Source organism: Micropterus salmoides, unplaced genomic scaffold, assembly GCF_014851395.1.
Source record: "Micropterus salmoides isolate LMB-PRFRI ecotype aquatic unplaced genomic scaffold, ASM1485139v1 Ms_hic_scaffold_1, whole genome shotgun sequence".
Classification (NCBI taxonomy): domain Eukaryota; kingdom Metazoa; phylum Chordata; class Actinopteri; order Centrarchiformes; family Centrarchidae; genus Micropterus; species Micropterus salmoides.
In genome coordinates, this window is record NW_024040040.1 from 9,658,129 (window position 1) to 9,669,038 (window position 10,910).

Sequence of the window (10,910 nt, forward strand, 5' to 3'; positions counted from 1 at the left end):
TCAGGGCTCTTGGGAGACCATCCATCAGACAGTGAGACGGAATGCTGCGACGTCCGATGGGACTCCAAAATGGACAATCCTTCAGGCGGGACACTAAAAAGGACTGCTTCTTCCTGCCAGCCTGAGGGGGCCTCGGTCACCTCCGCTGCAACCCCGAGACTGTGCAGCGGGCGACTGAAGATCTGCCTGCTGGCCCTTGTCCTCCTACACACTGTCATCATCATTTCAGCCTCCCATAATTCTACGTTGGTGGGTGTGGCTGCCATTTTCTCGCCAGAGGAGAGCACTTCTAATGAGGAGTGAACCTTGGGGTTGAATCCGGTGCTTGTCGCTCGAGAGGATTACGGCTTTTACAATGTCATGGCTGCCAGGGACACATCTGGCGAGATGCGCTGGAAATGCCTCTACAATCTGCTGCCGATGAACCATCAACCACAGGAAGTGGGAGGGTTTTAACTGGAGCTAAGGGAGCTGGGATTGGACATCGACCGAACCAAGATGTTTGAGAACTAGCCCCTAAAGAACTGACCTCTTGCCACTTGAAACCTGCTCATTGTTTCTATTCCATCCAAATGTTTTCTAGCACACTGTCCCTCCTCTCCTTCCCTCCCTTCCTTCCCCTCCGCCCTCCCCTTCCTTTCCTGACGTTTCCGGTGTGTGTATGGATGGCACGTCAGAGGAATAACGGACACTGATGAAGTGTGTGCTCTCACTCATCATTACCTTTAGATTTTTGCTGCATTTATTTCCAGGTGCCAGAATGTTTTGACATATCAACTGTGTTCCACTTCCTACACTCCATCAGCCTCCGGGGCATCTTCTTACAACCTTGTATGTGATGTTGCTTGAGGGCCTGCCAGGACCAGCTCATCAGTCATTCATGTGGGTCTTGTTTCTCGGAAAACAAAAAATGTGTGTGATTCTTCTATATTCTAATGTTCAGCTTGTGTTTTGTCGACACTAGACCTTTTCTCAACCCCTTACATGCCTACACGTTTTAGGACCTTAAGTGCTCTGAGACCGGCTCGCTTTCTCTTCTAACTTGTTGGGCCATTGAGCAAGTTAGGAGGGATGAAGTGGCAAAGGTAGTGACGGTTCAGCTTACAGGTTGCAGGGGGTGATGCTGAGCTTAGTCGCCATGCAGTGCTCCTTGAAACGGAAGTGATGTTCTCTGGTTTCTAAAGTGTTCAGTTTACCTCATACAGTAGTGTCGGTGTTGCAGACAGGCAGTGGCTCGTCAGGGACACTAGAGAACAGTTGCATGAAGCCAAAACACCAGGGGCCTCATTTATCAAGCGTGCGCGTACGCAATTTCTTCCTGTGCGTGAGAATGTACGTACAAAATCCCAGTGGTACACAGGCGAAACCGACTCTTCTTCTACGGCACCACTGAGCGATTCATTCACTCCTTTTAAATGCCAATATAGCCCCATTAACTTAGATATAGTGATCATACAATAGTGATTTTATCTGCATAGCAACACTTGTTAACGGTAGTATTTATGAGCCATAATCAAAGTCAAATTCAGTAACAAATTAGATGCATAGTTAAGAATTAATCACAGGCGTTTATATACATTCACAAGTGAATTTCACGATTCGGAGATGCAAGCTGGTCCAACCAAAGTAGTCCAGGCGAGTAAAGATGACGGAGCAGGGAAAAGAGCAGAAACATCTCCCGTGAACAGAGTAGGGATCAGATTTTTGAGTTTATTTTCTGTGGCAGTTAAGTTCCTTAATATCTTTAGGGAAGAAAACAATCGGTGACCGTCTCTTGTATCGGCCACAGTCAATCTGATCACCAATCAGCTCCAGCCTCATGCTTGGATGGCTTGTGCACACCTCATCACTCACAATCTAATTGCATTCGCTCGGAATGACTACACAAGTAGTGTTATGGAAAATAAGACCAGAACAATGTAAGAACAAAGACTTTATATTTGTTTCCAATTTTGCTCAAGACGAGTAACGTTCGTGGTATGTGGTGCACTTTAGGGGCGTGTCTGTATATTAATGAGCTTGTATGTACACAAGCAGATGGATGTAGAGCAGGTGAGATTTATCATTGTTCATTGCAAAAATAAAGACCTGTTTTCTTGTTCGTACAGACAGTTTCTATGCACGTATTTAGAACTTACCCTACGCTTGGTTTGATAAATGAGGCCCCAGATCTTTGAGTGCCTCTCTGCTGCGGACGCCCAGTGAGGCAAATGCTGGCAATGGAGCAATATAGGAAAAAAAAAATACAACTAGTTGTGTTAGTGTCCTACTTTGTGGCATCTTCACTACTGTCGGCTTGGCTTTTCTGTATCATAGAGTTGGTGCAAGTGGCCAGCCAGCCAATCAATCAATCAATCAATCAATCCGTTGACTCTTAAATACCCTTAGACAAGCTGATCAACCCGCTATCCTTCACAGACTAGCAAAGGGCTGTGTTAGTGTCAGTCAGCGTGCGAGGAGTGTGAGGAGTTTTCAAGGGCTGATCCATCCGATTTTGCTTTTGTTGTTTGTTTTTTTGCATGGCTGCTGCTAGTAAAGTGCACATTGACACGAGGACGAGTCACACAGGAATTAAAAAAAGTTTCACCTCAACTTTTTAGCTAGGAATGCTCTGAGATTGGCCAGAAAAGAAGAGATTAATCCAATGTAAAAATTTGATGCCATGAAACTGGGGATATACCAAAAATTTAAGCTAAGGATGATAAATCTCTTTGAGGCAGTGTTTCTGTCCTCCATCCTGTTAGCTGAAGACAGATTGCAGTAATTGTGGTATCAGTGCTGCACCCCTCCTCCACGTTAACAGCTTGACCTTACCACATCACGTAACGACCATCAATTCGCTCTTCACACACACTTCATCAGAGTGGGATGTCACATGGAAGTCATGTCTACACTTGTCTCTAGATTTTCAAGATGCAGTTCACAGAAATTACCCCCCCTCTCCCCTAGCCCACAGTTTACACTCTGTTCCCTATTTGCTTGATATTCTCGTGTGACGTGTTGTTTGGTTTGTTTTGTTATCCTTGAAGAACTGTGATGAGGAGAACTACATTCCCTTGAAGACAGCAGCGGATGTAATAGGCCCACACTTTGTGCTCCGTCCCTTCTAGCTGTTCATGATCTGAGTCTTGTGGATCTATGCAGATGAATTCTACCACAAACAAACCCTCCCCGCTACCACCGCTACCACCACCACCTTGTCCTTTCTGTTGTAAATATGTCCTGAGGTTGTGGGATCCCAAAATGGCCACCCCGTCCCCCCTCCTCTTCCCAGACCTCCCCGTCCCACCCCCTACTGTTGGAATCTCACTGTGTTTTTCTGTTTGCCTCCTTGGTTTTTGTCTGTTTTTTGAGATTTTTGCCGCATTTTTCTGTTGTCTAAAGCAGTGGTGTGAGTTGATGAGTAGGACTAAGTTGGATGTTAAAAAGACGAGATGAAGAGGTCTTAAGAAAAATATACAAAAAAATGAAGCTTGACTTGAGAAAAGGGTTCAAATATAGAGAAAACATTATGATAAAGTTGTCATATTGTCATACTAGAGATGCTTTAGTTTGCTAATTTACTTTCTTTTTTTTCTACAAAGACTTGGATGAAATTATTTATAAAATGCGTCCCACGAGTCATGATCTTTTTTGGACGTAAAACAAATACATTTATTAACATTTTGTTCAAAAGAAAATAAATATAAATTATGTTAAACATTACTGGTGTTTGTGTTTTTTTTCACTGAGTGTCTTTGACATTTATCATTATGGAAGTGTTCAATATTAAAAAAGTTAAAGAAGAATTATGAAATAAATTGTATAAAAATATATAATCGATCCAATAATTTGTGAAATAATTAATTATTAAAAGTCAACTCATTCTTGTTAAATATTATTTCACTTATAATTCACTAATATTTTCATATAACTGAATTCTATTGGATATAATTTCAAAATGCCCCTTTTCATAATGGCATTTTTCTTAATGACATTTTTCTTTCATAATTCTCATTTTATCTTGCAAAGTTTTCATGGTGTGCCTTCACTGCCCTCTCACCTTTCAGCCAATCACAGGCCCCCTTCTTAGCACGTTTTAATAACTGCTACCAAATCGGCAAGGCGTAGTTTATTTGTATAGCACATTTCAACAACAAGGTAATTCAAAGTGCTTTACATAAAACATAAAAGCAACAGGGAAATATAAAAAAGTTTAAAAGCAACATAGGGAAATTGAAAAAATACACATTAAAATATAATAAAAGTTACAGTGCAGTGTGCAATCAGGGTTAAAAGAGTTACATGGAAAATAAAAACAGGAGAGGTTGAGCAAATAACTGAGTTACAATTATTTTGAAAACAGAATAAACAGAGAAGTACATTTAATCTACTGTCTCTAGCTAGTCTGTACTCGGGTCCATAGCAATGTTTGGGCCACTGAAACTCCAAAAACCCTCGGACACTACAGAGAAACCAGGACATGTCTGTCCGCAGGCCACTTTGATCCAGTTATACTCTGGACCCACTTGCACGTTTACAGGTGGACAGAGGTTCCTGCAAATCACTCAGGCGCGAGATTTAAGACCACTTCCTTCACTCTGTTCAATCTCACACTCATTATCTTTTCACTCAATTACCTACTCATTTCTCACCGTGTAAATATTTAATTAAAAGTGATGGTAAAAAGCTAAAAACAAAGAAAAAGAAACCAGGACAGTAAAAGTTACAGTGCAGTGTAAGTTATCAATCCAATAGTTAAAGGCAGGGGTAAAAGGAAAAATCTTAAATATTTAATTAAAAGCAATGGTAAAAAGAAAAGTCTTCAGTCTTAATTTAAAAGAACTGACAGTTTCAGCAGACCTGCAGTTATCTGGGAGTTTGTTTCAGATATACGGAGCATAATAACTGAACGCTGAACGTCAAATACAGGTATCATGTGCAGCATTGTTAAGCTAAATTAATAAATGTTCATTTACAGCAGCAGCCAGATAGTAAGCTCAGAATTACTTTAACATTGTTGTGAGCTAACAGGAGCTAACTAGTTACATGTTTGGCAGTTGTTGAGCTTTCTTGCTTGAGAGGCAGGAGGTATGTGATTGGCTGAAAAGTATGACAACACCACAGGCATGAAAGTCAATGAGAGTGGCCTGACATGAATATGTTATTGGGAAAAATACGATTGAAATAGATAGAAAAACAGATTTAAATTATTAGTTAATAATTAGTAATTAAATTTCAACTATGAAATAAAAATAAAGCTATATTTATTTATGCGATTATTTGATTCATGTACACTCCGGGGCTCTATAGAGGATAAAGCATCTGCAGGCGTATACAGTACAATCCAGATTCTCATGTCGACCAGCAGAGGACAGTAAAGTATTATATCCTCAAATTCAGACGCAATGATTGGAACAGATTTTATACATCATACATTGATACATCAGTCACATCTTATTACCACTTGCTCTCCTTTCCTGTTTGCTTTCAATCACGCCAGCTCTAACAGGGCTTTTTTTCAGTCAGAGGATTTTTCTCACTCTGAGTGTTAAACATAATTTAGTCTAGTCTCAAAAACGGATTTCTCACTTGTGGGCATCATCAGTGATGAAGTTGAAAGGATTTTCTAAACAGGCAAAACATCTTCAATCAAATAAGAGTATCTCATATTTCTTAAGGGCTTATAATCATCTCTCATGTTTAGATTTGGCTTGTGATCCATATTGTATTTGATCTTCTGCCCATGTCTGCAACAAAATGTTTAATTACTTAAATTTACTGTGAATATTTTGTGTTAAAGTATTTTCAGGGAGCGATACTCTTAACCTCTCTGTAGACCTGACTTATCTGAGCAGAAAGTGAATATCTTCTAAATGGGAAACAATATGATCAAAATGAGTATATTGTGTCTGTCTTCAGGATCACTGTTCCCAACAAAGACAGAGTCTTACACTTAATCCCACATAACACACACGTTGTTACTCTTGGTGGTTAAAACAAACAAGATGAAAAACGTGTTAACGAATTAATTGGTGAGCTTTCAAGGTGCTATTCGGTGGATTTTGTTACCTTCCAACACAACCAGGCTAGCTTTTCTCTCTGTTACAGTCTTCAGTCTTCAAAGTTAAACAGCTGCTGGGCCCAACTTCATCTTTACTGTGTGAGATGAATTTCCTTTTTGGCTAATAGTTAAACCTGCAGTAACTGACGTTTATTGGCATTTCGCCAGCAGAAAAAAGCTATAAACACGTAATATTGACATCATTTCACCTTATAAACTATGATATGGTGTTAGCAAAGAGTTGTATATTTGCACAATCAGCAGATGTGGAGCAACGTCAGCATTCATTTGGAGGCATGATTCCAAGTCCAATATTCACTTTGCTTTTAGCTGTGGTTGGTCTCTACCAATCAATAGCTGGTGGCTAAATCTGTCAACGCTTACAACGCTGTGAGAGTGAAACAAAACAGTAAAGTTAGAGGCTGAAACACCAAAACAATCAGCTGAAAGATGCTAAAATGCAATGTGTTTAGGGAGTTGGGTGATAACTGACAATAATATGAGACACCTGTCACATCTGTCACATACAGAAAGTCATGTGATCAGTTATAAATAAAAATATAGGTCATAGCCACTTTATTATCATTAGGCGACCTGACTGACAACAAGTGGAATGGGACCACAAGCTTGAAACAATGTCTCCTGGTAAGGTACGGTGTGTTTTTACTTTTGCTTTTGTGATAAAATCATTGAAATGTGTTTGTGTGACATGCTAATCGAAGTGCACCAATAGCACATGTAGAGTAAATTTAGCAAACTCACTCATTAATATCAGTTACATGACAAAAAGTTTGCTAATACTAGCCTCTACAAGCTACTGGTCATACGTAACCAAGGATGTAGCAGCAAAACCTCTGACTGTACTGATTTGAGCGAGGGCGTTAACTTTTAAGATTATTGTTTAGTTTTTCAAACGTTAGCTACTTAGCTTTCAAGTAGATTTTTAGTTTAGTACGGTATTTACTACCATCCCTACTACTATGTAAAATAAACACTATACTCATCTTCAAGATAGAAACTGGCTGCCCGGATATCATGTAAACAGTCTGGAGTTTTTTGGTTTTAACTGTGTTTGTGGGATCTGGATGTTACTCATGCTCTCAAGTCCTGATCAGACAGCATGAAGCCATGAGATTCACGTGTGAATTCATGTGCGAGGTAGTTCACCTCTCCAAAACTGAATAAATGTCCTGCCCGTGCAAGTCATGGCGGTGTTTGGCCTACATAATGCACTCAATCTGGTAGTCAGGTTAAAATGCTCCTCACAGAATGGAGGTTTGGTTATACAAACACTTATGAGGCAAAACTGCTGTGGGAGGAAGAATAATCTCATTGGGTGAGTTTCCATGCCATAACACAGGGTCAAACAAAAATATGTGAGTGTACTTATTTACATTTCACCAATGATCAATCATCAAGATCAAATTCCCAGTTGATGCTGAAATAGCAGTCTGTCGCAGTCTGCAAGTAGGTCTTTGACTTTGATTTGAATTTTTCCAAACATTTTAGCAATACTACAAAGTTGGTCATCTGTCAACTGAAGAGCATTGCTAAGATTTGATGATTTCTTTCATTAAATGAGGCACAAACCATTAGACATGTCAATTTAGACAACTGTAACTCTATATTTGCACCAGAAATCAATTAACGGCCTCAAGCTTGTACAAAATACAGCCGCTAGTGTTCACACAGGATCTAGATTGTGCATATTTGCCCCTTTCTGCCCCCCCGTGCACTGGTAACCTGCAGCGTTCAGAGTTGATTTTAAAGTTGTGCATGTCTTTAAGGTACTGATAGGCCTTGCCCCACCCTGCACTGTTGAACTTCTTACTCCACACAACCCTACTGGTAGTCTACAGTCTGCTCACCAGCTGGTGTTGGTCCTCCAGGCACGGCTGGAGACAGAGGTAGTGGAGGATTTCCTGGAATAGCATTCCACTGGGAATCAGCCGATCAATATCAGTGTTCTCAGTGTAAATAAATATATAAATAAAGGATATTACTATAATCGTTATTACTAATGCAGGATCTTAGATAAGTGCACTGCCATCCTCCCAGTTGGAGACAAGGATTTACCAATACACTAATCCAGGCACAAGGTGGCACCATAGGACCAGTTTAGAGCCAAGAGATTGCGCTAATGCAGGCTGGATACATCTTTAGAGCCAAATACACAGCAGCAACCTTAATTAATACAAATAGCTTGATGGTAATATGTTAAATTAGAAGAGTTTAAATATGTACATGGCTTTTAGAAGAAAGTATGGCTAACTACATTAGAATGGCAACCTTGTGTTTTAAAATGACACTTATAACCTTGTAAATTATTATTTAAACATCATTATGTCCCAATTCTCGAGCTCAACATTTTGACAAGCATCAGTGTAACGTGGGCACAAAAAGCTGTTAGTTCATCTTTACCGCAGATTAACATGCTTTCAATTTCCAGGTAGTCAAATCAGTGGCAGGTTTGGCTGTTAAAATGGTTTGACTACAATTTCCCCTCTGTGCCTTTTCCATTTCATGAAGTCTCTTACAGCAGAGCTCACACATCTCCTATCATTTCACCTTTTTTTTCTCTTCTCTGAACTACATGTTAACTGAACAGACATTTCCCATCTTTTTTACCTTGCAAGCTGTCAGACATTTGTACAGGAGTTGTGAAAGAGGGAAGACGTTTTAAACCCTGACATCTTGTTGTACCAAGAAGTTCCTAAACATGTCTTCAGTGTGAAAGTGCACTTTCTTCATGAGGCTTTCTTTGTATTAATGTCCATGTCCATTGAAGCCATTTGGACATGCCAGATATAAATCCTAAAAGATTTTAATACTGTTTAAAACCTATGATTGGAGATGAACCATGGATTTTGCTATTTAATGTACTTTTCTCCAAAGACCCCTCTTTGCAGCTGCAGGGTTTCACCATTTTCTACTAATGTCCAGTAATCATACAGGGCAAAATCTCACACAGAAGAGGCAGAGAGACCATTTTCTCTATTCACAGAAGCCATGTAATGCAGCCATAAGATATGCTGCGATTTTACAAAGGGTTAAAACATGTTCCTTTACTCTTAAGTGCTGCAGCTGTATAGTCTGTATGCCATCATGCCACTTCAGATGCAATAAACTGCACACATGCATTGTAAAAGATTAAGACTATATTTATATATTATAATTATAATTCCATGTGCTAAAAACTGCTGATTGCTTTCTGAATTTCTCAGTTTGTTTATTCATTTTATTATAGTTGTGATCTCAACGGACACCTGCACAGGAAATTTAAATTTCTGGTGTTGATGAGAATTTTATTTAAGGCCATCTGCTGTATCTCAACAAAAGCTGGCTACACAGAGGCCTTCTGTTTGCAAGTGAATTGCTCAGCTACAACAATCTAAATGGAAGCCGTTTTTGCAATTTTCAGATTTTTTTTACTCACAAGGAAAGGTAAATATTTTGAACTCCAGATTTGGTATTTTAACTGCAAGACTTTGTATGTCTTTTGTCTTTTGAATCAGTTAGGATAAAAACCAAGACACTCTTACTCATGCAGAAAAGTAACCACCTGTAATGCATCCAGGCTGCAGGGAAAATGTTAATTGAAAATATTTTTGTGGAGCCTTTTTTTAATCAATTGATTTTTAAAGGGAATATGACACTCTCTTTCTTTTAGCATACTTGACTGTGAGTTTCTGTGTGTCAAAGTTGCTAAAATCTTAGCTTCAAATTTTCAAAAAGAGTATTAGAGTTAGAAAATTACACGTACGTCACTTGATTACACATCTGCTCCTGATCGCATTTTATATTGTTTATTACAATAGAAGTTTCCTTTTTCCGGTAATACTGTCCTCTAGAGCTGTGGTTCTCAAAGTGGGGTCTGGGGACCTCCAGGGGGTTCAAAAAGTTGAAACTGAAATTTTAAAGAAAGCACAACACATTTCATACATAGTATAGTTACCTCAACTCCTTAATTATATAATTCCACCCATAATATGACAGAATGTATTTTTGCCATGGTTGCCATGCCCTTTCTGTAATAAAACATCTAAAAGCAAAAGTTCTATCAGATGGGGGACCCTGGGACAAAATTTTATCTTATCTGCGTCAGTTTAGGAGTCCTTTATCGAAAAAGAACCACTGCTCTAGCGCCCCCCAAAATCTGTAACACGTGCTGGGACAAATTAGGAGACATTATAAAACGGATAGCTCAAATCAAGCAATCTGATTGACTGTCAACCGTGGTATTATCACTGTATATAAAAACAATGACATCTAATTCTTTTACACAATTCAGTATCACAAACTGCGACAAAATGGGAACATTTAAGTTCTGTAGTGACAGGAGCGGGTCAGTTACATTTAGCACATTGTTTTGCTATACCGTCAGAAACGGTAAAGGTCGAGCTCTATGGCCTGAGCAGATATGTTGGTCTCTGTGCTGGAATACACATTACAGTGTTTTAGGGCAAATCTACAGACTCCCTGCCACTCATCCACAGCCCCATTCTGTCACTCTCCACCTCTCCTGCATTTCTTCGCTGAGCCTTGCTAAGCTAAGGGAAAGATACCCGTTCAAGGTTGTGTCAGCGTTCCAATACATCTAGCATCAGACTGGCATCTAGCTAATCTGCTTCATCAGATTCTGATTCAAATGTTGCTAAATGCAGATTGGTGCACATGATGGCACATTTAACAACAATGAAGCTCCGCCCACTTTACACCAGTGAGCATTTAGGGGAAAAAATACTGAAATCTGTCATGTACTTTAAGCAAAACTGTTCTATCTTTGGCGGGAAATATTGCGTTCATGTATGGCCACATTGCTCAAAGTAGGAAGCTGATTTAGAAAATATTTTTTTTGCAGCCTTTA

General features: G+C 39.4%; 1 protein-coding gene across 1 annotated transcript in view; it reads left to right on the forward strand.

Moving 5' to 3' along the window:
• fam155a (family with sequence similarity 155 member A) overlaps positions 1–3,630 on the forward strand; it is a 40,658-nt gene extending 37,028 nt beyond the window's left edge. Inside the window, exon 3 of the mRNA XM_038717426.1 lies at positions 5–3,630. Coding sequence (XP_038573354.1) covers positions 5–303 — 299 coding nt within the window. The 3' untranslated portion in view covers positions 304–3,630. The remainder of the gene's footprint in view (positions 1–4) is intronic.
• Positions 3,631–10,910: the final 7,280 nt, after the last annotated feature.